Source organism: Argiope bruennichi, chromosome 4, assembly GCF_947563725.1.
Source record: "Argiope bruennichi chromosome 4, qqArgBrue1.1, whole genome shotgun sequence".
NCBI lineage: Eukaryota > Metazoa > Arthropoda > Arachnida > Araneae > Araneidae > Argiope > Argiope bruennichi.
The window spans coordinates 57098299-57126296 of NC_079154.1; the positions used below are offsets into that span (position 1 = coordinate 57098299).

General features: G+C 25.2%; 1 protein-coding gene across 1 annotated transcript; it reads left to right on the forward strand.

Annotated features, from left to right (window-relative positions):
- Positions 1–2223: 2223 nt before the first annotated feature.
- On the forward strand, positions 2224–27995 carry LOC129966161 (peroxisomal acyl-coenzyme A oxidase 3-like). Its single transcript, XM_056080557.1, has 15 exons — positions 2224–2626; positions 5391–5624; positions 6169–6243; positions 7786–7875; positions 9116–9348; positions 11405–11501; positions 15763–15945; positions 16089–16211; positions 17699–17819; positions 19326–19448; positions 20555–20665; positions 23834–23985; positions 24212–24344; positions 25461–25615; positions 27164–27995. The coding sequence occupies exons 1-15, from the start codon at positions 2489–2491 to the stop codon at positions 27278–27280; spliced, it is 2085 nt and encodes a 694-aa protein (XP_055936532.1). The 5' UTR covers positions 2224–2488; the 3' UTR covers positions 27281–27995.
- Positions 27996–27998: the final 3 nt, after the last annotated feature.

A 27998-nucleotide genomic window follows, 5' to 3' on the forward strand; every position in this document is an offset into this window, starting at 1 on the left:
AAAAGAAGAAAAGTATGGTTCTAAAATAATTTGCATCGGAAAAATTTTCCATCCTAACTTTTACTATGTATAATCAGCGAGAGTAATCTTTCAAAAATTTTCACGCATTCTATCTAATAAAAGTGTTATTCCCCACCAAAAAATTGTTGACCTTGGGTAAGGTATAGAACATCTTACATGGTAGTAGCGTACACTAGCTACAAAATATTAACATTTGGCGTGAATTTAGCATTTTTACTCAATCTGTTATGCAATCTTTGATGAGTCTTTTTGCAATTAATCCCTAGTATGAGTTAATAGTATCCAAAATTCAAATTTGTGTTTTAAACGCGTTTTCCCTAAATAATTGAAACTAAAAAATTAAATGTAAAATTAAATATTTGACATACATTCATAATTGTAATCACAGCATCACATAATAAATCTGACATCATTTGAATCACTGCATTTTTAATACCGCGTTTACATGCTTCTGAAAGTACATACCGACAGACGAGATCAACTCTTGTTTGATTTGGCTCAAAATTTGATATGTATCTAGAGATGTTAAATCTGTGTACTGAATTTGATCCATCTAACTCTCTTCGTTTTGTAATTATCGTGTTAACTTATATTCGAAGAGCCGGTCAGACTTCCTCGAAATGGATTTTGCTCAAAATTTGATAGAAATCTACAAATTTGATGTAAAAATCATATACCAAATTTTACTCTTCCAGCTCAAAGCGGTTCTGAGTATCCTTGTCACATACAGACGGACATACAGACTGACATAAAACCAAAAATATATATTTCGAACTCGGGGAATTCTAAAAATGGAGATTCGTCAAAATCCAGGCTTCGAATTTCTTGACGATTAAAATACTTTCTCGATACTTCGTATATGAGAAATTAAAAATGTTATCTTGCTATTAAAATGTTATTTAGTATGTATATACAAACTTATAATTTCTTATATACATTTATAAGAAAATTATTTGATTTATGAAAGCAATAAAGAACTTTGAGAAGCAAACCTTATTTTACTGAGGACTTTATTTCACAATTTCTTAATATGAAAATTTTAATTTTCATAAACAAAATTAAAGTAAAAAGAAGTTAAATTATATCGATAAAATAATTTTCTTAATATCCTATATTTCAAAAGTCGTTATTTTTGAGCTTAAATTTTTAAATTTATCCCAATAATAAATCTTAGTTATGACCAAAAATCAATCCATTTTTTTGGCATAAAATCGCATTTCTTACTTAAAATTGTAAAAAAAAATAAAAAAAATAATAATAATTTAATTAAAAGAGCAATTAAAATAGAGCTTCATTAAACCGTAGTCTACGCTCGCTTTTCTTATCCCTGAAGGTAAATGGAACATACGCATATATAAAATGTGGAGTAAAGATAGTTAAAAGATACTTTGGAAACCAAGGCATTTTTTTTTTTTTATACATTCTAATGTATTGTTAGGTTTGATTTTGCTAAATTATAATCTTGAAAACTAATTTATACAGTGCCAGGAAAATACGCTGTTAATTATTTGTAACTATACTGTATAAGATTAAAAAACTCAATATTGATAAAAAAAATCTAATGTTTTATTCTGTTGCAGTGTTGTAAAACAATATTACACAATATTGTTTTTATAATTTTTCCAATTTAGTGTCTTTATTGGATACTCATCAATATTATTATAATATCATCGCAATATTGTATGGTATTTAGAAAATCAAGGACTATCTTGATGAAATCACAAAATATTTTTTTCTAATGAGCTTCGAGTAAAGTGAAATATTGTTTTAGGTTTTTTTTGTATTATTACAGTACCTTCCATGATATTTTTGTATATTTTCATATACATGTTCATTAAATGTAAAATGAAAATTCTTTTTTCTTGATGTCACCCCAATATTCGATATAATCTTAAAATTTGAATTTTTGTCAATTTTTATGCGAATTTATTATAACGATTTTGGATCTTTCTTAAGGGGAAAGTAGCGCTTTTGCGAGCCGTTCCTTCTCAGCATGGATGTTAGCAAGTGATAAACGCTTATGAAAAGGAAATTATATTTTTCAAAAGATCGGAACATTGATCATATAATATGTCGAATCTTATTAATAGACGATGTTGATTTGTAATCATACTATCTCTCTAATCATACTTCCATTACGTCATATGCAAACAGATACAGAAAGTGAAGAAAACAAACAAACAAATAAAAAATTGTGTTGACAACTGACATCGCTGTGTGTATGGGAACAGGTTGTTTGAAAACAAAGGTCGACTTCATCGATTCATCCTTGCGTGGTCAGAAGCATTCATTCTCCGGAAAAATGCTTTTAGAGAGAGGCGTTATTTTTTAATTTCTTCCTTTTACTTGTGCTATATAATATCATTTCTACAGTAGTAGAACAAACTTTTCTATTGAGATTTTGCGAGGAGTTGACGATCTGTTATTAAACAAATTTAAGACCCGGCAACTTAAATTTTACTGAAAAATGAGTCTGAAACAAAATTTGAAGGATTGCCTTCCAGATTTTAAACCTGGACCTTTAGATTATTATCGAAAAAAGTCAAAATTTAATTGGAAGGATATGAAAATTTTGTTAGAAGGTGAAGAATTATTAAATTTGCAGGTTCGTATTTTTAAAAATTTAATTTGTAAATATGACATTTATATTGTTTGTACACATATAAACCTGGTTATATTTCATGTAAAATTAATTGTTTAAAAATAAAAAAACAAATACGTTTTATTATATATCGCGTATATTTTGAATTAATTTTATAGGATTCATTATCTTTGAAAATCAACCGATTAGTTATATCTTGTTTTAGTGCAGTTGTACTTATATAAACATTATTATGGTCCCTTATGGAGGCTGTTTTTTCACTTATTTTTTTCATAATAATTTTTATGGAAGCTATTTTTTTTTTGTTTTCATTTGATGGTTTTTTTTTTTAAGTTTAGAATCCTCAATTATGCTATTAACATTAATTAATTTTTTTTATATTTTTGTTTTATGCTTATTGCATTTTCTTGCATGAATACTAGAATCTTAAATCTCAAAGTATGATTTATTCTATGGATAATGCTATTGACATTTATTTTCTATTTTTTATGATTTCAATTTCTTTTTTTATTTGCTTTTCCTAAAAACTTTTTGAAATATTAGTGATTTCACAGTACAATAACTTAGTATTAAAATCATTTAAATGCATAACAAATTAGTTTCAGCTTATATAGAAAAAAACATTAATTTAAAATTTTTGTTTTTATGCATATTTATTTTACCTTTTAAAATTCATTTTTTAATGAAGCAATATCTGTAGTAAAAATTAAGCTTATTTCATTACTTATGGTCAAAATTGTTTTTAATAAGACATTTGATATTTTTAAAGTACTAATTTGAATATTTTATGTTGTTGCCTTCCACAAAAGGTTTGTATTTTATTTTTCAAAATTAATACAAAATATTATAATAATTTTATAAAATTATTTTAACAAATGCAAGCTTTTAAATATGATACTTTAATAATTTATCTTTGCAAACTTTTTATGTTTTCTGTCTGTATATAGTTATGTTTTATGTGTATTATTTGCTTTTTTTAAAAAATCAGTTTGCATAGTAACTTTAAATGATCACATGTTTAATCAATTTAATGATTTCCATTCAGTATAATGTTTTTTCCTAGTTCAGCCCAATAGAAATGATTTTGCGAGTAATTTAAATTACTTTTCTGGTTTAAAAATTTAATACGTAACTTGAACTTGCTTTGAATAGGTAATAATTAAGCATTCTTTAATAATGGGATATATGGGATAGATAGAATAAAATAAAGGCTTTTATCCTTTATTTTACAAAAAGAATTCATGAACAGGCAGATAACAAAATTGCTGAATGTGCCATAATTTAATTCTTTTTCTTTATTATTAATTTGGTAATTTATCATTAATAAATTTAATTTTTAATTGTTACAAATGATATTAAAACAAATTGTTACAAATGATATTAAAACAAATTGTTACAAATGATATTAAACATATTCAAATAGTTGTATGATTTATATATGTTTTAAGTATTGATAAAAATTGTATATCATTATCTCATATGCTCATCTTTTCAAGGGATTTCAAACAGCTAATTGATTTTGAATATTTTAGTTCATTCATAATTTACAGTGCAAATTTTAGTTATTTGAAGCTAAGCAGAAAAATTTTACTTCATCCATGAGTTGTTAATAGCTTTATCATATAAACAAGCACGTTAAAATGTAAAATCAATAATCACAATTTTTTTAATTATATTGATTTTTTTAAAGTTTTCTTAATATATTTTTTTACAGTTATTTCGATTCATTGAAAATATAGCATTAAATTTTATTAGTCTTCTCTTTATCTATCTATAACTGCTTGTTTCTGCTTTATTTAATCTGTTGGTATTCTTCACAGCATGAAAATATATATTTTTATGCACTAAATAATATTTCTTATTTGTTTTTTTTATATTAAAGAAATATTAAGAAATATTTGCATTATGAAGTTAGAAATTTATTCTAAATATTTTTGTTAATACATAGAAATATGATTATTAAGAACTCCTGATAATGTTGTGAGCAGTATTTTTTCCTATTGTCTTGACTCATAATTTGATTATTTTTCAACTTGGCTCTGTTGTTTTAATCTCCTTTAGTAAGCTTTTCAGTTAGATGAATAAATACATGTTTTATTTTCTGGGCTGATATTCTTGCTATTAGATTAAACATTTTATAGGTAAAAAAAAAAATGAAAGGGGAAAAAAAACCCTACTTTTTTTTAAATTGATTTTCTAAGCTTTTAAGATATGATTATAAAATATTGAGAATTGACTGATTGAAATATGTTAATTGATATCTTTAGCAATGAAATTTATCTATCCCTAATTCTAAAAAGTCAGAGTTAGTACAACAATTAAAGAGGGGTCAAAGATAGTGTTTTTTTTTTTTTTTTAATATTTAAGAAGTTATTAGATAATAATATTTTCATATTTTATTCCAAAATCTCTTTATTTTGTAAAATTAAATATTTTAAGGCAGAACTAGAATCATAATTATGAGTGTATCATTTAATGAAAAGGTTTATTTGTTCTCCATGAGTGTAAAAAAAGAATTATAACATGAAAATATTTTTCTGATTTTCTCTTAAATTATTTATGTTTCTATTAAATTTAAAAAATATTTACATAGTTCTAATTAAATTAATCAAAACAGTTCAATTAAATTAAATGAAAACTGAAAGAAGCAAATCTTTATTCTTTCTCAGCTAAATTATATCATCTCTGGAAAATTATATTTGAAATAATTTTAAAATATATCAGTAATAGATTGGTTGAAAATTAAATATTATTTGGAAATTTCTAGTTGAAAGTATGGAACTCATTAGAAAAGGATCCATTATTTCAACGTTCTCCTTCTGAGGAACTATCATCTCAGCAGCACCGGCACTTATGCTTTCAGAGAATGAAGCGCCTCATGGAATATGAATTTTTCACTCAAGAGGAATTCTTTGCCAATCCTCTTTTGGCACAAGGTTTGCTGATATGCATTGGCATGTACGATTGGTCTTTGTGTACAAAAAGATCTGTGTCGTATGAGGTAAATGTTTGACTAAAACTGGTATTGTTATATTGAAATTATATGTAAATATATTTTTCTATTGATTAATTTGTAATCAATGTTAAAAATTTTTTCTACTTACTGTAAAAAAAAAAGGTCAAATAATTATTGCAAAGATATGTGATCTGATGAATTTTTCTCTTTCTCTACTATGAATTGAAATTTTTCATTGTAATAAATTAATTTTATGTTGTGTGCATTAATTAACAATAAAAGGTTTTAAAGATAGTTTATATCATAATTATATTTTATAATCCCTTAAAAAACTGTATTTGGTAGAATGTTATTTTTTAAAATTTATTACATTAATCTAGAGCACTTATGTGTATCTAGATTAATGTAATAAACTTAAAAAAGAGAGAGAAAAAAAAAATCTAGATCACTTATGCATATATCATATGTGTGGATACATAACATTACATTAAGTTATAAAAAAGTTTTATTATTTTTACTTAAATTTTTATATGTTTTACCATTTAGCAGATAAGTAATTAACAACTCATGATCTTATTAATTTCTTTAGTATTTTGTGGGAGCTTTAAGAAGTTCAGGAGTTAAAAAACACTTAGATCTGATGTCAGATTTGGAGCAATTTCAGGTATTGATATTATTTGTTCAGTTTGTATCATTTTTATTTTTTATTAATATTAATTTTTCCAAAATCATTTATAACGAAATGCACAAACCATGCAATTCTGTTAATTTTCGCTATTATATTTTAAACTTATTTATATTACTCCCATTTGATTATAAATTTGAACTGAAGATAAATAGTCAAGAAGAAGATGTATATTTGTATGAAGACATTTCTGATAAAATAACTCATATGTTGGAAAGTAGATGAAGCATTGCTTATTTCCCCCCCTCTACTATGAATTGAGAATTGAAAGTTTTACAATATCAGATAATTGAAAGTTTTACAATATCAGATAATTGAAAGTTTTACAATATCAGATAATTGAAAGTTTTACAATATCAGATAATTGAAAGTTTTATAATAATTAGTGCTAAAATTGTTACCATCTTATTCTATGTAGTGTCTTGAATGCAATGAACATGATTTAATTTCTGTTAAAAGTATACTTTAAATGCTACCAAAGACTTTGAGAAATTGTAAAATTCTTGAAATATATTTATAAAAATTAATAGAGCTATGCAATTTAGTTCTAAAAAAAGTAATTTTATAATTCCGAATAACTTTTTTTCTTTCTGACATTCAATTCTTTCCTCGAATAAATGCTGCTGATCCTTGAAAATACTAATTGGGAACCCCTGTATCTCTTTTAACCTCACATTAAAAATTCCAGTTTTCTTTATTAAATCGGCAATTTGCAAAGGTGCTATGGAAACTATCTAGGATAATAAGAATGATGGCTAAAAAGGGCCAATATGAATTTAAAATAACTTATATTCTTATATATGCACAGTTTATCTGAGGAAAAGCGTAGCCTTTTCTTATTTGCTTTTGACATTATTAGCATGCATTTTCTCTAAATTTGTCCAAAGCAGTGTATGAGAAACTGAATTGCGACAAAATTCATGAAGAAATTATAATCACATGATTAATTTAACACAGTCATTGGTTTAAAGAAATCAACTTTTTTTAAAAAAATATTTCAATTATATCTACATGTTGCTTATTCATCATGGATTCTGAAATTTTGTTTAATACTTTATAAATTACTTTTTTATGTATTGTAATAGAATATATATATATGTAACAATCTTTTTAATGAAGGGAAAAAATGAAATAATAGAATTGTGTGTGCAATAAAACATGATGTGTAATAACTTATATTTTTTATAACTTTTTTTTTTTGCTAGAACATAATCTAAGTTTATTATTTTTTTTAAGCATTATGGTATTTGTATTGATTCACCCGTCTGATTTTTTTAAAAATGTGAAAAGTTTATTTCCCACAATTTCTTTCTCTCCCTCTCTTTGTTTCCTTTTTATTAAAAAAAATTAGTCACTAGCACTATGTTTTAAAGATTCTATAATATAAATGTTATAAAATATACATAGCATTAAGTGCCCTTTATAAGATGTTTTTTTCTTTTTGATAGTATAAAATATTATATTTCTTGAATATATTTTTATTATGAATTTGTTTATTGAGTGTTTCTTTTTATTTTGTAGATGATTGGTTGTTTTGCTCTTACTGAGCTCAGTCATGGTACTAACACTAGAAAAATGAGGACAACTGCTACTTATGATCCTGCAACTCAGGTAATTAATTAACTAATTTTGAATTATATAACTATGAATTTCTTAAAAATCTCAAAAACGTCATCCTAATTCATTTGCAGTTTAAATTTTTTTCATCATTATTTATAGAGACTTGGTTGCAATAATTTTAGTAAAATTCTTTTCATGTGCTTCCTTAAAAGTATAACAATCAGTTAAAAAAAATTATTTTACATGGGTATGAATTTCACTTTTATATTAAAATTATTATTATTCATTATTAAACTAATTATTTTATCAAATATTTTCTCTAGCTATTCAAATCTTCCATGCCAGTATTCAACTTATTATTTGAAATCTAATTCATGTGTCCTGTGTCCCAAATTCCATTGTTTAAATAATCTTATCTGTCACTCTTTAAAACTTTGTATTATGTTTTGAGTTAAAATATATATTGAGTTGAAACATTTATCACTGTTTAGAAGTAAATCAATTTTTGAAAATTATTATTTAAAGTTAATTTGCCTATCATTCTGTTTATTAAGAATATTTTACCTTTATGAAAGACTTAAAGATATACTCATTTTCTTAAGGATATTGTTAAGTAATTTATTCCTTTGTTCTTTCTTAAAGGAAAAAGGCTGCTAATTTTGACTTTCCTTGTTGTTTCTTATCAAACAAGTCAGCAAGAATAATAGAACAAATATTCCTTTTTTTTATTTTCAATATGTATACTTTTTCACTTATTTGAATTTTAGAGGCATGTTATTGTATTGTTGTCATTTATAATTTATCAGATGTAAGATTTAGTTTTTTGAACTTTATGAGGAACTATGAGTACGTTGCATGACAACTATTTATAAATCATAATTATATTGGAAGTATTTGCTTAGTGATGTTAGTAATTGTTAACTCATTAGCTTATCATTAACTCATTATTTCCTTATGGTATTTTAAGAATGATTACTGCTCTTTACGAGTGCTTTTATATGCTTTGAACAAAATCTAAAATAAATGATAAAATCTGTATGGATTTCAATGAGTATAATTTTTAAGTTTGTGGAGAATGAATAATTTCTTTAGAAAGCGGGGAATTTTCAAATTCAGCATCTTTAGATGCTGTTTGAATTCCATTGCAAGGCAGATATCTAATATATATATATATATATATATATATATATATATATAAAATGAAAAAAAAAAGCTTTTAGAAGATTTAGATATGTATGAAAATTACATAAATAAATATTACTTGGCTGTTTTAATAAATTGGTTATTTTAGGAATTTGTTGTGAATACACCTGATTTAGAAGCAACCAAAGTTTGGGTTGGAAGCCTTGGTCAGACTGCCACACATGCTGTTCTTTATGCTCAGCTCTATACACCTGACAAAAAATGCCATGGATTGCATGCGTTTATTGTGCCTATTCGGGATCCCAAGACATTGCTTCCATTTCCTGGAATCACTGTTGGTGATATGGGACCTAAAATAGGGCTAAATGGTGTAGATAATGGGTATGTGATATTTTGATTTTTCTTTTCTTTGATTTTTTTCGGTTTTTCTGGTAATTTTTGAAAGTTGGCTGGAATTTCATGTTTAAAATAAAATAAAATAAATTTGTATGATGAAGCATCTAGAAAACGTTTTTATTAAAAATTTTTCAAATAAACAATATAAAAATTTGTGCTTATTTATAATTTGAATAACTTACAGTTATTCATCTCAAAATATGTTTATTTTTCTATGGCTTTTGCTCTATTACATTAAAGAATGTAATGATCAACTAACTGTTATGTAATAATATCAGTAAAATAATGTATATTATATCAGTAAAGTACATCAAAATTGCCCAGAAATTATACAAAGTAAATGTAATAAGACTAACATTTATAGATACACACACATATTTAATAGTTACATACTTTGCTGAATATAGAAAAATTAAATGTGAAAAAAAATTTAGCTTTTTTTACAAGTTTCTGAACAATATATACTTGAAAATATTTTATGTTTTTAAGTTTGAGAATTATTGCATTATACAAATTTGATTGATTAATCAAAATTTCAGGAATATTAGTAATAATACAACAATTTTGTTTTCAATAGTGCATTTTTAAAGTTATTTCACTCACTTCTGGCTGAGAACTATTATGTTCAATAGATATACAAAGATCCTTTTGATGTTTCATTATGATTAGCATTTTTAGGGTAATTTAAATATGATAATGTTTGTAAACTTGTATACTATCTGTAATTTGTAATATACATAACATTTGTAACATACATTGTTGGACCTACAGTTAACAATTCTGACAGTAGTTGCTTTTTTACTAATTAGTGCTCACTGGAAACTTTTTCAAAATTATATTAGATTTTTAATTAAAAATTAATCTAACTTTAGCTGTTTTTATTCAGTAACTGTAGAGCATATTACTGTACAACAAAAACTTTAGTATTACTGTAAAGTTTGAAAAATTACTTTATTAATAATTAATTTTATTTTCATATAATTTTTTTAAATTTCTATTTTGTTTAATTGTTGCTAACTTTTGTAATTATGTAACACTTTTCATTATTTTAGAAATGGCATTTATTTAAATACATTGCAGTGATATGAAACACATTTTTTATGTGCTGATCATTGTCATAATAATAAAAAAAATAATTTAAAAACAATATAGACAAACTAATCTTTATCATGCCAAGAGGTTTCCAGCCAAAGGTTCAAAATGCTTTTTTGAATACTGTGTCTTTGAAGTTATTTAGCATTCTTTAGGTTATTATATTATACAAATATAAAAAATAATTTTATACTTTTTATATTTCATAGTAAACACAGTTTTTTTATTGCTGAAATCCTTAGAAGAAAGTTATTTTTTGCCATATTATTATTTATTTGCTCTTTTGAAATAGTTAACATGGATATTTGGAAAAAAAAAATTAGTGAATACTAGATTTAGTGCAAAGAGGAGGGGGGGGGTGAATTATTTTTAATTGTTGTCCAGTGCTTTCTGCATGTCCATATATATTTTTCCTGCGTATATTTTTCAAAAGTAAACAGGAATTGATTTTGCATATACATACATCATTTTTAAGTATCATTGATTTGTATTTTAATACTCTTTTAAAAATTGGGTTTCTTAGAATTTAGAAAAGTAAAAACTTAATACATATTATTTTTATATCATTTATATGTGCATGTTATTTTTTCTATATTTTTGATATTTAAATGTAATATTAGTAAATATATAGATGTTCTGAAGTTGAATTTTTGTTTTCTAATGAATTAAATTTTATTCAGTTTTGTATGAAATGTTTGATTTAAATATTGTTTGAAGAAATAATACTTTAAACAATATGCATTCAATATGTTCAATCATAACAAGTATCTTTCCAAATAAAAAATACATTCATTATTGAAACCTATTGAATTGCAAATAAAAGTGTGCTGTGATTTTAATGCAATCTTATGGTCAAATCAAGGTTAATAAAGTGATTGTCTGTAATGTATATAATTTTGTTATTTATTTTATAAATTAATTGTTATATTTCTTTGCCTTTTTTCTTTAGGTTCATTTCATTTACAAATTACAGAATTCCTAGAGAAAGTTTGCTTAGCAGAACTGGTGATGTTACGCCTGATGGTCGCTATGTAACTCCTTTTAATGCAAGTGCTCTTTTATGGATCTTTACATTTTAGTATACATTTTACATCAGATTTTTTGCAATTAATATAATACATTATATTACTGACTTTAGAAATTTACATTATATGATTAACTTTAAAAATTATAATTGCTTAGGAATTTAAAATCTTTTTAGGATTATTTTTCATACTTAATAAAGTGCTTCTTGGAAAGAATTTGTTCTTCAGGGTGTGTAGCATCATGGAAAGAGCTTAAGGGTGCCGTATACCCGGCACCTACAATTTTCAAATGTAATGTTATCCTATGGAGAAATATTGTAGTGTTTTTTTCATTTGCTATTGTGGTTTCTTTTTTATGAAGTCATCTGCAATCGGTAGAAGGAATAAAAACGCAGGTTTCTACCAAAGGAATTTTTTATTGGACTTCTCAAGGTAATTTTAAAGGTTCATTAAAAGTTCACAAAATTTCAACTGCACTATTTTAACAATTCTATCATAAGTAAAATGAAAGTAGCAACTGAAAAACATCCATTTTAGTATCTTCTTTCCTATGCATATTTAAATTTTTTAAAAAAGTGTAAAAGCAGTATTTTAGACTAAAATTGGAAAAATAATGTGCACTCCCCCCCTCCCCAAATGCTCCTTTAACTCCTTCCATTCGCAGAGGAATACACTATAAACCCTCCCTTTACCCTCTGATTGATTGTGACTTTTATTATCTGGTCTTCACTGTCTTTAAATCTCCTACTCAGCATTATTTTTTTTCTGCCTTTCTTTTCTTTTTATTTTGTTTGCCATCACAGCTGTGATCATCTGCGCCTTCAAAATCCACACTTGTTTCTGCGAATGCTACCGCAACCTTAATTTTTATTTGAAAGTCCAATATTGCAGTTTATTCTTAAACTCAGGTTTTGCATACCTAACTGCATCTCCGGATGAGCTAATTGGTGATGATGGGATTGCCGAAGTAAAATGGGTGGGGTTCATTAACCCCACCAAACTCCTCGCGTGATGTACAAAGACAGTGTCGGTTTTCGAAAGACCTCTTTAAAGAGTAAGGGAAAGCATTGGGGGCAGTTCGGTGGGTCGGTTGCCCTTTCTCCTGGGGACTAGGAATTCTTTTCTGGTTGAGTTTTATTCGGCTTGTCAATCAAACCTTTTAAGTCTCTTTCGTCGTTAGTTTGGTCACGACCTTATCCTCCCCATCAATAGGAGGCGCTTTTGTCGACATCGGTTTCTTTCTCAGTATACGGCACTCTTAAAAAGTGCTTATATTTAAAAATCATTTTTACCTTAAAAATGCTTAATTTTTAATAAAGGTCCTTAAAAAGTGCTGAATTTTCTCGAGAAGTGCAAAGAAAACTTTTTGAGGTGTGCCAACACATATTAAAATAAAATTAAACAACTTTTTTCCCCATCCCCTCTTTCATCAACAATGTGTATTGTTGTTTATTGAAACATTGGGAAGTTTATCCCGAAGGGGCAATAGAAAGTGTGTACTATGTTATACTTGTTGTGACTTCGAAAAAAATTCTATCTTCAGCAGAATTCAAAGTGGGTAAAGTATTGCTTTAGTTATGCTTGATAAATGTATGCTTAACCTTTTTATATATTATTAAAGAAAAATACACAGATTTATCCAACAGACGGAAAATATGAATACAAGATGGTGCCCCAAAGAGATCTAAAAACGCTTACAGTGACGCCTGCTTAGTTCGTTACACATTTGATCATTGTTCTCGTTAATATTTCATTTTGGAGCAATTTCTTGTACAACTTATTAAAGAGATTTACTATACAATGTATATTGAATTCTTAATCATTGCGTTAGTCATTGCGTAAAATCCGAATATGGTGAGATTTTAACTTGAAGCCATAGATTTTCAATGATCGTGATTTCTTTCATGTGTTTTCTACATGTCCTCGTTCATTTGAAAATTGTTATTTTTTGGATCAATCTCGACAAATTTTAGTTTTTAAATGTATAAAAAAGTCTATTAGATCTGGTACTTAAAATTTCAAACAAGAATTTACAAGAAAAAAAGATTTTTAAAACTTTTATGCTTTAGGGTTCAGATTCTATTATATTTAACAATTTTTTTTTTGTAATTCATGCAAATGTATATATATATTGTTTCCAATTGGCTCTTAGGGGTTTAGCCTGATTGACAAATTATTGAAGTTAGGAATGTGAAATGTGGCAGGAAGTTGCTTCTGGGATATTAGAAACTCACTAAGAATATATTTTTTGAAATTTTAATTAGAAGTTTAATCAAAAAATTAAAACAGGATTTATTTCCGCCATATCACCAAAGCATATTATTGAATATAAAATATTTTTACACTGTTTTAAAGGTTTAAAAAGGTTGTTTGAATTCCAATTTCGCTTGAGTAAATGCTTCTTCTTTCTTTTTTTTATTTTTTTAAATTTTTGGAAAATTAATCTTCAACTTAATTTTAACGATGAATTTTTTAAATAAAATTCAAAATATTGTCAGTTTTTTCATTGAATTGTGCAGTCACATTAAAAGTTTAGCATTATGATTTAAAAAAAATGTTTTACTTGCTTTTCAAATTCAATTCAAAATTTTGAAACAAAATTCAAAAATTTAAAGCAATTCATTGAATAAAATTTTTCACTTGATAAGTACTGTGAAATTTTAAGTCAATGCAGTATTTATTCTCGCACTAACTTCAAAAATTACTATTTAAAAAATGCATTAACTGTTATTTTTTTAAATTTTCATTTTAATTGTAACTACCAAGCTGCTTTTTATCTTCAATTTGCTTACATTATTTATGAAAAATGAAAATTGTGAAATCATTTCCATTTCTTCCTAAAATATGTAATCACATTTTTCTTATTTTTTTAAAATTAAAATAGTTAAATTTTATTTATTTTTGCATAGAGGTTAAAAAGCAGGTTTCTCTTAAATTTTCAAAATGAGAAACACTTAAAAAAAGCCCTTTACTAAGCATCAGAAATAAAAAGTGATAAAACAATTTTTTTTTTATTATTTTCTATTATTATTTCTGCTACATCTATTATTTTATTAGTTTTTTTTCTATTAAAAAATTTTATCTGAAAAATTCATTTAGAACATTGCATTGTTCTATCATCAATTTCTGGCAGTTTTGCCAATCTTATGATGATATAGCCATCCTGGTATATTTTAGCTCTTAGCGTTATAAGGCAGCAAATAAAATGTTTTAAACTGCTAAATATGGTGAGTTAGAGCAGGAGGAAATTTTAATTTACATCCCAACCATATCAAAATTTTATTTGTTGCAGCATGTATAAAAATCAAATTCAAAATTTTCGGTCATGCTATGCATTTTTATGAATGCCAATATAAATTCAGAAATGATGCGTCCATCCATATTAACTGATAATTTGTTAATTTAAAAAAATGTTGGAAAAGAAGCCAGATTTTTATTGTTAATCTTATAAAAGAGTAAAAAATTTAACTGATTGATTAAATCTTGATTTAATTTTTTGTTCATGATGAAACTATGATCATTTTTGTTTTTGTCTAAACCAAATATGTTTTACATTAGACGCTTCTGCAGTGTTGCAGAAATAATTATAAAAATTACTATGTTATTGCAGAAATAATTTAAAATTTCAAAAATACACATTTAAAATTAATTAAAAAAATTTCAATAAAAACAAAGCTTTATTATAAAACAGAAAACATCCTATGCTTAGAAAATAATCAAGCTCATATGCATGAATGTAAAAAGGTGCTTAATCTTTTTTGGGTAAGGTTCTTAAAAAGTACTTAAAAGTGCTTAATTTTTGAAGCATTTTCTCTCTTTGCACCCTAGTTCTTATTACTATTTTCAAAACAATATTTATATTAAATGCAACAATATATAAAATCTAAAAGATTCAATTTCTGTAAAATTTAGACTATTTCATTTTCACTGACTAGTATTACTGTTTTATTGATATTGGATTCCTAATTTGTGGGACAAAACCCACCACTGTACAGTGATTTTTACATGCTCATTTTCTTGCATATTCTTCTACAGCTGATAGAAGAAAAAAATCAATAAGACTTTCTTAAACTTGCTGTATAGTTGTTTATAGTTAAATTTCTTTTTAAAATATTAAGATTTTCAAATTCCATTTTTTTCTTGTGTTGCAGTGCAATTTTGTGGATGAAATTAGGGTTATGATTTTTTTTTTTCTTCCGCAAAAGAGTCTTGATAGTAAAAATGTTAACGAAGCCCTAATTTATGTAATTTTAATTGATTCTTATTACATGTTTCTTTTTAGGACCCAAACAAACGTTTTGGAGCATCTATGGGTACTTTGTCACTTGCAAGGGTATTCATTATTAATATAGGTTTATCAAACCTTCAAAAATGTTTGCCAATCTCTATAAGATACTCTGCTGTTAGGAGGCAGTTTGGTCCTGCTGGAAAGGATGAATGGCCTGTCTTGGAGTATCAATTACAGGTAAGATTAATGCAATTAAAAAAAAATCTAAAAAGTTCTATGAGATAATTATAATACTTCAAAAAATTTCATTAGATTTTATTTGTATATTAATAAGGATGTAAAACTCTTGTATTAATGGAATTATGTTATTTTGGTTTTAGCAATGGAGGTTGTTGCCATATTTAGCTGCTACATATGTTCTGCACCATTTCTCATCATCTTTCAGTCGCGATTTCATTAATTTTCAAATGTCTGTTCTCTTTGGGGAGAAAACTCCTGAGCTAGTAAGTTTTAGTATTTTTTGATTTTTTAAAATGCACATAATATTTTTTATAATTGTAAGACTTGTTTCTAAAAATGTAAGATATAATACTTACTTCACACCCTAATGCCATTTTATTTCAATTTATGGTTATATTTTGCTTTTGGAGATTACAAAGGTTATTAATGCATTAATCAAATTTTTTCAGCTGCAGTTTATGATATAATTTTTTTTTTTTTAATTTTAGAAATAATGTTTTTGACTATACTGATACATCATATATAGTTTAATTTTACCATTAATTTTTTAGAAATAGAAAGAGAAAAGATATTAGAAGTGAAAAAATTAATAGAAGGGATGAAATAAAAATAAAATTTTCTGATAACTTTTTTATTTGAAATATGCTTTTAAAAAGTTTTAAAAAAATATTGTTAGCTAATTCTGTTTAATCTTCCTGTTTTTATTATCAATACCAAAAATTCACTAGGAAATATGGATTCAAACAAACTAGTTTTATTAATTAGAGAAAACCAGGTTTTCTACATTAATCATTAGTAAAAATATATAGATGAAATAAATGCAATGGCGAATAGTAATATTTCCATTTCTGAATCGAGGATATTCCTTTCCTTATTTTAGTCTATAAATTACTTGGTTCTTAGGTATTTAAGGTGCCATGATACAAAACCATTAAGATATGTATGTGTCTGTGAGCATTTTTTTTCCCTAATATTTAAAAAAATTATTTTTATGCATTGCATTTGCCTTTGTATTCCTTGATATTCTATGCTGCATTGCTTATTATATTTTATTGAATGTTTTAACTTCTAGGATATTGCAATACTAGTAGAAACAAATAATAGGTCTCATTATATATTTAGGTATAATAATTTTTTGAAATGCAATAATTATTAAATAAAAAGATTTTTTATTAAGTTGATAATTTCTGTTGAAATTCCAATATGCTAACTATAAAAGCACAAAATATTTGAAATTTAAAAATGCTATTTTATCAATCATGAAATCAAGTAGAAAAAAGTTTAAAATTACTGTTATATTATTACCTTAAAATTGATGAAAAAATTTCAATTAACCATTTTAACGTGATTCTTAATGCTTGCATGCTTTTATAATTCTGAACTAAAACATTAATTATTTTATTTGCTATTATTTTATTTTATTCATCAGGTTATCAGATCAGAAAATATTTAAATATATGTTTTATTTCAAGAAGCTCTATGTTCTACATAAACTTGGATGTTATTTGAAGATTATTAGTTAATCAAGTGTTTGAATTTTTATATATATTTCAAACATCTGCTGACATTCTTAACATAAATGAAAACTGATATTAATCGCTGGTACAAAACATTTATTTCCATGCTCTTTTTTTTTCTTCTCCTTCTTCTTCTTCTTTTTTTTTTCTTTTGTTATTGTGGAATTATGACAATTTTTGTTTATTTTAAAATTAATGTGCTATTGAAATATTCAACTTTTGCTGTATTTTAGTCTGAAAAAGCAGCAGAGCTTCATGCATTGTGCAGTGCAGCAAAACCCATTTCTGGGTGGCTAGCAAGAGATGCTATTCAGGAATCACGGGAAGCATGTGGAGGGCATGGTTATTTACAAGGTAATTGAGAAATATTTTTTTATATTTAATAAGATGATTTTAAGTCTCTTAAATTTTGTCTTTAGTATAGAGGGGACTGTAATTCCATTTTAATAATATTTAAAGTTAACATGTTTCATTTCATATCATGACTAATTTCAGGCAATTTATATTATGAATGTAATATACAAACATGCATTGACTTCTTTTTTTTACACTCATTAGTGAGCTAGAATTATAACTAACAAATATTGAAGTTTAATATGTGTTTCACTGCATATAATTTCATGATGTTGTATTTTTCAATTTTTCAACATTTAATTGTTTAATTTCTATAAATTATTGAATATATGTTTTTAATTCATGAATTTTGGAAAGAATTTCATTGACTCTTTTAATGCTTTCATCAACATTTAAGAAGAAGGAAATATCTTTTATTATTATTATTATTTTATTATTTCTGTTACTTGATAGTTTGAAGACTTGTTATTTTAAGATTTGTAACCTTTGACCATATTTCCTAGTCAGTACATTCTTTTCTTGTATGTGGGATGCAAAGATGCACCTCCTTGAATTTATGCAGGGCATAATTTTGACATCTTTTTCTAATTTGAAATAGTCTAAATATTTTAAATTTACATAGTCTTTAAATTATTTATTTGTTCTGAAATAAAATTTTATAAAGATAATGAGTCATTAATTAATTTAATAAATAACAATGAAATTTAGATATTCTAGATTTGGAAAATAACAAATATAGAATTTCAACTTTTCCAAAGTCTATTTAAAAAGAAACAGCTTTAAAAATGTCAATAATTCCATATAAAACCTTTTAGTGTGATTTGTTCTCTTTTCAAATATCCTATTTTTGCATCGTTTTCAACATGTTCAACAGTTGCAAGTCTTGCAGTGAACTCTCTTTTGTTTTTTTTGAAATCTTAGATTTTCAAAGCAGATTTTTTACATCGTTAGTGATTAGGGGAAAAAAAAAAAAAAAAAAAAAAAAAAAAGCAAGCCACAGGGTTACAACTGTAAAGCTATGACCTGTATTTGGATGTTCCAGTAATTTCTGTCCTATTTATAGCCTTTTCATATTTTACTTAAAGAAAGAATAAATGCAGTAATGATCTTGTTATAGTGTGGTGTATCTGTCGATTATAACTTCAAATTGTGTAAAGTACATTTTGCTAGCACATGGAGTTTAAACAATCTTGTGAAAATGTAAAGATTAATTTGCATGAAATGAATAATATTTGCGATCACTTTATTCACAAAATACTTGTTCGTTTTATGACTTATAAAACAGTGACAAAATGATTTGGTATCTTTGACGAAATTGCAAATGCAACTTTAATATACTACATCATATCATTGATGCTAGGTTGGCAGGTAGACACATTAAAATTGTACAATAAAAGTTTTTTTTTTTTTGTACAAATCTTGTAAATTTATCTTTCTTGTAATCATTCTTTTAATAAAATTTTATCTCGCTTATAAATTATTTACTGACAATAATTTTTACTGTAGCCGCTGGATTCGGTTCCTTAAGGAATGACAATGATGCAAATTGTACCTATGAAGGTGATAATAATGTTCTTCTGCAGCAAACAAGCAATTATCTATTGGGATTACTCAAAAGAAAACAACTTGGTAAATTATTTTCATTAATATTTATTCAAGCTAACTGCCTTTTCTGACAACTGGCCAAACAATTTATTAATAGTTGTGAAAAATTTTAATCAAATTTTTTAAAACATAATTCAATTTTAATGACTTCCCCAGTAAATATTTTTAAACTCCAAATTTTTATAGACCTGTGAATTTTACTGCTGTAGATACTTTATTCAATTACTTTACATCTCCTTAATTTACTGTCATTTTACTTAAAATTTGAACATTAATTTTAATTTAACATTAATAAAATTTGATAGTTAATATTAATGGGAAATAATTAAACTTCAACTAGTCTAATAGCATGCTTGTTCAATTGAAGTATATTCTTTGAAATATAAGGATATAAAATGTAATCAATCTGCACTGTTGTATGTACTATGGAACATATAACATTTCATGATTTTTCAAAATATCTCAAAGAATGATTCGATAAAAAATTCTCTAATTTAATAAAATTCAGTGAACAACAACAGCTTCAGTAACAAAAAAAAAGCCTGTAAGCTGAAAAAGGGATACTATGTTTTGATATATTCAATTATATTACAGGTTTAGAACTGTTTTTCAAAATGAATTAAAAAAAAATTTCATCATTGTGTAGTTCTGAAGTTAATTTTAACTCTATTTTCACAAAATTAAGAGAAAAAAATATGAACCTTTTTGTTAAAAGCATGCTTTAAACTCAAAACTCATAAATGTAGAGAAATGAACTGAATCTTCACATTTAGATCATCATTATTAGGGAAAAATTCCAAAATGAAATATTTGTTATGATAATGAAAATAATTTGAATTTTGTTGCCGTGATAAAATTATTTTAAAATATGCTTAAATATAACTTTAAAAATCAATTGAACAAGTAGTTTTATGAAATTAAATTGATATCATTAAAAAGGGATTCTTTTGAATTTGAATACTATAATATTTTTTGGAAGTAATATAATTCTCCTCTGATATTTTTGATATTGTTAATTTATATTTGTCAATCAAGAATATTTGCAATGAAAATCATTTCTTACTATTATTGCATTTTGCAGTAAAATTTTTATATAGTATGAATATTGTGTGAATAAATCTTTTCCTTAGAAAATGGACTGCAGTTTGAGATTCAAAGCGTCAACTTTCTTAATCATATGGATGAAATCTTGAAGTACAAATTTTCTGCCAGAAGTTTAGAGGATTTAATGAAACCAGAAGGTAAATATATATATTTGGGGAAATTGATTTAAATACAAGCTTTGCCCCAAAAATTCAGCTATTGTTGTTATATTTATGTTCTAGTTTTAGTTCAAAAACAGATAAGATCTGTTATCATTAGTTCCTCATCTAAAATTTCTTTTTACTCAGATCTGTTAATATAATTTTACATTCTAAGTTTAGGTGATATTTTGTTTTCTAAGAAATTGATATGTCAATTACAAATGAAATTACCAGGAAAATTGTTCTAGTAAAATATTTGTGATGATCAAATTCTATTTAGCTGAGTTATTAGCTATAGATTCCTTGTAATCCATATGATAATTTGTGTGCATTAATTAAAACATCATAACTTAGTTTGCAACATGATTATTGGAATGACCAAAGCTATTTTACTACTTATGGATTGGATGATTGTTGAGGATGGTTGGAGATCAAATAAACAATGATTTATGATGATGCAATAAGGAATAATAACACTTTATTTTTGCAACATAAAGGTTCATTGGTGCCATGAGTGTTAATAGGGAGTGTTCAAAAATATTTGATTTAATTTTATCAAAATGTTATTTATATCAAAAATTTGTAAAGATTTGACTCTCTATTCTAAAATTTTGACTTTTTTTTCTTTTATAATGCCTTCAACTAGAACATGAAAATTATTATATTTGATGCATTTAAAATTTTAATTATTCTTATGTTTATGTTATAAATTTTTTAATATTTTTCTTTTAATAATAATTATTTTTCTTTAATAAAAATGAAAAGTATTGTTTATCTTCAGTTAGGTTTTCTCTTCCTAAATGCTTTTTTCTTATCTCTCACTCAGTTTTTTTTAATGATTTCATTGTGTTTTGATTTATTCCACATTGTGTGATTAAATAATTAAAAAATTTATCTTTTAATTTATTGAAAATTAAATGTTTAATTAATCAACATTTTTTATCTTTAAAATTTTTTATTTTTTTAAAAACATGAACTGATAAATGTTTTATTGCTGATAATATTCTACATTGTACTTTTTTTTTCCTTGAAGATTGTTTTAGATATTTATAATTTTATGATTCTAATTTAAATATTTTTTTTTTTGTATTTTAAAACTAAATTTTTTTTTGTTGATTTTATTTTGTATATAAAAGATTATTATATCTATATAATAATTTATTGCATAAATTTTCTGTTATTTGTTCTTGATTATTAGAGTCAGCATCAGCTCATGCATTATAATCATTGAGTGTTGTAAATTTTAATCATAATCAGGCAATAATGTATATTTGCACCATTTACATATTTGCTTTTTAAAAAATTATCATGAATGACTTATAAAGTAGTTAATATAATAATGTCATTATAATATCTTTGACTTTAAATTGTAATTTTTTAATTGAGTAATATGCATTAAAAGTTTGAGTTTAAAAAATATAATTTTTTCAATTTCTTTTATCTTTATTTGCAATTTTTTAAGATTTGCATATAGCTCAACAATAACAGAGGTCTGAGGTCTGTAAGGTGAAAAAAAAAAGAAAAAAAAAGAAAAAAATGCACGAAGCAGAATTTTGTTTATAATTAGATTTTAGTAATTTTATGATCAAATTATAAATAAGCATACTAGGACATTAATAATTAATATAATTAAAAATAAAATCTATTCTTGTTTTGTTTCCAGTGAAAATAAAAAAAATTTTTGTTTTGAGGTTTGTTTGGTTATTGAATAATATTAATATTGCCATTCTAGAAAATTTAAAAGATTTTACTAGTGAAAATTTAATGAAAGAAAGTGTCCATATACAGGGTAGTTATAATTAAACTTCCCATATAAACAGCATCCCTACAATGCAAACATTTGAATGGATTGCTATGAAATTTGGTATATAGACTGTACACGAGATGCGCTGACGGAATTCCAAATTAAAAATTTTAGTTCCAAAATGTCCACTAAAGGGTGCCTTTTCTGGAAAAACATTACATTTTGTACAATAAACAACCAAAATGGAATACAGAAACAATATTAACAATCCAGAACAAGAATTATGAGTAATAAAATGTAAAACCGGAAAAAGCTGTAAGTTCTAGGGGAAAAAAAAAGAAATGTTGAGATTTGCATGCTTGCGAAGTAGAGGAAGCTTTATGAAAAATATGTTAGGGTATGAAACATTTGCAGACGTTGTCATGTTTTATGTCTGTGCGATTTCTGATTATGGGGCCACTTAAAAAGTCTGGTGTATCGTGGAGGTGTTGCAACATTGAATGACTTAAAGAATTTCATAACACTTCATGTGCGAAGCATCACAACTGATCAGTTACAATCTGCTGCTGAACACACCGTTCCCCGACTTAAAATTTTGCAGCTGAATGAGGGTGATCACATGGAGCACCTTTCCCTATATCGTCCTAGACGTGATTAACAATTGCTAATCTGCTATTGTTTCTGAACTGAACTATGTCCCCTCCCCCTTCAAATAGTGTACTGTTATTTTTTCCTTAATGTGGTTCGATGACAAAATGATCAAAAACTAGTCTATAAATGTTAATAATGTTCCTGTATTCCGTTTTGGTCGTTTATTGTATGAAAATTAATGTTTTTCCGGGAAAGGCGCCCACTAGTAAAAATTTTGGGACTAAAAATATTTTTTTTTTTTTTTTTCCAAATTCTGTGAGCGCATCTTGTATATGGTTTGTATACCAAATTTCGTTGCAATCCGGTCATCCGTTTGCATTGTAGGATGCTGTTTATAGAGGAAGTTTAATTAAAATTACCCTGTATATCATCTTATGAGGAAATTGACACCTTGGGAGATAACAATGTCTTCAGAGTTTTTGCATAACCATTCATTAAGTTGAATATCACAAGAAGAGTTTTTAATCAATTGTATTTGATTAGAGTTTATTAGATAGAAACTTTTGTACAAAAAAAAACATGGGGAACTCTTCTAATATATACATGTGCTGACTGTATTTGTAATAACATAAATAATAATATTTTGGGATAGGCTGTTATAATGTGAGGGCTATATTATGGGTTATCATAGGAAAATATTTTTTATTCACATTTACTTTGTTAGTTGTAATTTAATACTAAAATGTTATTCCTTTTATTTTGTGGCAAGGTAGCTGATTAAATATTGTTCAGTGCAGCCTGTAATGCAAATGAATATTTCTTTTCATTAGTATTGTTGACTTCATACAAGTGGCTGATATGTTATTTATTGAAAGAATCAAGTGAAAAATTGAAAAAAGAGCTACATAGTAGAGATCCATTTACATCTAGAAGTCGAAGTCAAGTGTACTACTGCCGATCTCTTGCATTAGCTTATATTGAGGTAGAAGGTCTATCTTTCGTATTGTGTTTTTGTTTTGCTGATAGAAAGTTTTATTATCAATGAAATATTAAGATTAATTTCGTATTATTGTGTAAATTAAATGTAATGCTTGACCTTTACTGAAATTTGAGATAACTTTAAATTAAAATATTTTATTGCATATATTAACATTTTTTGGCAAAACTGTTAGGATATATCATATTATGAACAAATTTTTTCTTTTCAGCATGAGCTTCTTCAGCGTTTTGCTGATTTTGTAGATGAACAATCTGATCCAGGCATTAAAGAAGTACTTTCACAACTTCTTTTGTTATATGGTTTGTGGAGCATGGACAAACATTTATCTTCATTCTATGAAGGTACGTTTAAGAAAATTATTTTTAACATCTGTATTGTATATTGAATTCTTTTATTTCTTTTCTTTTGATATTTTTATTTATTCGAATATAATTTCTGGATCTTGATTTATAAATAATCTTCATTTCATAATATTCTGCTGTTATAGTTTTTTTACTAAAATATTAAATTTTATAATTTAACTACTTGAAGTTTTAAAATTTTCAGCTTCTTCTAAGATTTTTTGTTCTTTGACAATGATTAGATGTTGAATTTGTATTTCAATATTTGTAATTTATTGTTATATATAGATTTATTTTATGCAAAATCTTATTCTTTTTATACTTTTGGAATTGAATCTTTTTATCAATTTATCAAAATGTTTGAGATAAAATTTCTAATTTCTTATATTTCCTGGTATAAACACTACAGTTTGTCTCAAATAGTAATGCATGGCCACCTTAATATAGAATGACATTGCTTATACGACTTTAACATTCTTCATTTTAGTATAATTTTTTTGGTATCGACAAATTTTTTTGTTTTGTTTATGCTTATATATATAAATGTTTTTATATTAACTTATGTATTATATTCAGTTAATTGATTTTGAAATTTTTATCAATTTTTTTTGCTATTTGATAATTATCTTCTATAATGATTGCTAATTTCAATAAAAAATAACAAAGCTCTAAAAAAGTGACAATTAAATACTCTAATTTAACAATAATAATCTAAAAACTCTATAATTAATATTCTTACAAAAAGTTTTTGGAATCTTAAAATTATTGAAATTGCTGTCACTGATTTTTCATAAAATTTTCACATTAGCATAAGCCTATCATAAAAGTGGAACAATTGTAACACATTCAATATTATTATATCTTGTTACCATCTATATTCTATTGTCTTTAGCTTCTAAATGTAATATTTTATATTTTGAAAATTTTAATGTATTAGCTTACAGATTTCAACCAAAATTTACTTTGCTTTCATTATTTGGATCTTAACTTTTCGAAATATATCTTTCTTGTAAAAAAATTGTTATTGTACATGAGGAGTATAATTTTATCTCTTAAAAATATTAAATGTATTTGTTATTTAATATTGTACTATTTACTATTTTTAATATTTTGCAGGCAGCTATTTCACAAGTCCATTAACAAGTAAATTGATTAAAGAAGGTATCCTACAGTTATGTGAAGATATTAAAGATCAGGCAGTTTCATTGGCTGATGCAATATCTCCTCCAGATTTCATACTTAACTCAGCTTTAGGACATTCTGATGGTCAGGTAAGTGAAAATTGTAGTCCAGTGTATGTATTATTCATTATAATCAGAGAGGTGATTCTTGTGCTGTTTTCCACTTTTTAAATATTTTTTTTTTGAAGTTTAACCTAAAATAGTTATTTTCCTACAAAAACAGTATTTGCAGGAGAATGTATTAAAAGGCTTTCCACTTCAACATTAAAGTCAAGATAGGATGAACTGCAGAAATTCAAAAAATGTGTATTGAATGCACATGTTGAATATTCTTGAAAATTACAGAAGGAGATGTCCTTGGTTAATTTGCTGTTGCAATCTGCATTAGCAATTGATCCTGTTTGCCAGAAGCATTCTCTTTCTTTGACAGTAATGGAAGGTTCTTCCTGATCTGGTGACTAATGTCATTAGTGTTTCAAAAAGAAGTGCTTATGACTTGGAGGTATACAAGCATCCTACTAGCAGTTTACAGCAACCACAGTAAGAGAAGTCAGTGAATAACTGATGAAAAATTAAGTAAAAAAATTCTAGACAGTATCACTGACATCAGAAAAGGCATTATCATGCTCACCTATTTTCATGGAACTAAAATTGAATCAAATTTTAGTATCATGTGCTCGATTGTCACTTCTGAAACTAAGGGACTAAATGCTGAATTATTTGATGACATTCAGATTGTGAAATATGCATATATTTCGAAAGAAATATATAATTCAATTATATATAAAGAAGGACTGTTTAATATACACAGGAGAGCATGTTCGGGATAACTGATGAAATACGTCTGTTTGTACCAAGTTATATGCGAAAAGTGTGAGAAGTGTTTTCCGTAACACTTTTACTAGGAGATTTTTTTTAGGGATTTCTTTGTCATGTGTTGATTTATGAAAGGGAATTTTAGGTATCTTTAAAGAAATGTTGTGGGTGTTAGGTGCTTTTTTCCCTTCTCTTGCAATAAGGGAGTTACAGATTTGGTAATTTTTTAGAGTACATACAAGAAATAATTAAATAAAAAAGTGGAAAACTTTCCTGTTCAACCTCTATTTGAAGTGCTAATAACTTTGAGTCTGAATATTTGATACACTTTCATCAATAAAATAGTATCTTTATTAGTAAATAGTAATTTAATAGTAAAATTATTTAAGAATATCTGCTGTTATTTGGTATGTAATTCTAAATAATTCAGAAGATATTATTTAGAATTACATATCAATTCCATTTTTAAATGATAAAAATCAAATATAGCAGAAATGAAATATATTTTTTTAAAATTTCATCATATATATGTTTATAAATTTTCATAGTGTCATTTTGTGTTTACAATTAATTGTTCTTAAAGGGAAGGTAGTGAAAGATTTTGTCTCATTTATGTATATATATATCTATATAAAAAATGTTGACTTCATAAATATTCCGATTTACAGCTCTTGTTTATTGTAAAAAAATTTAATTTAAAAAATATAGTAATCAAATGTAGTATTTTTATATTGGAAATCAAACGTTTGTAGTCACATGAGCATTTATTAAGGTTTTTTTTTTAATTAAATGACAGTATAATTAAAAAAAACTTTGTTTCAGGTTTATAAGAATTTGTATGAATGTATCTTGAATACACCCGCTGCCTTAGACCGTCCTGCTTGGTGGAGAGAGTTCTTAGACAAGCCTAATGTGTTGTCAATAAAAGCAAAGTTGTGATCAAAGTATTAGATAAACTTTTTAAAAAAGAGTAATACTTTTTGAAGAGCTGGTCTGTAAATCAAAAGTTTCAAATTTTGTGCATGATATGCTATATATATGTGTGCTTCACTGCATTATTATATGTATTATTTTAAATATTTTATGACACACAATTGGCTTAAATTCAGTTAATTGTAAAATTATATTTTTTAATGATATATCTATATATAATCTCTTTTAGAATGGATAGTTCAATTAAATTATTTATTATATTTTAAATGTATTTAAACAAGTTTTAAAAGGTGTTATAGTTATTTTTTGAGAACATTAAAGATTTTTAATCTGTCAATATATTTAAAGGTAATTTTAAAAATTTATAAATGTTTCCTATGTTTTTTTTAAAACATTATATTTGATAATAATTTCACTGATTTATTTGAATATTTTTACCCACAGTTGTATATGTTGGTAAATTTTCTAACAAAGGTATTGTAAAGGAAATAGAATTTTGACATTCAGATTGAATGCAATTCTTCAAAAATTAAAATATTCAATGGATGAATATACAGTGTAATATTTTTGAAATTATTTAAGTGAATTTGCCACTTAGTGGCTATAACATTCATAATCAAGTATTACTTGATATTGATAATAAATATAGAACAATTATATAAATGTTTGTTATTTTTTTAAAAGTATTTTTGATAATTTATTCACCTATATTATGATATGTTTA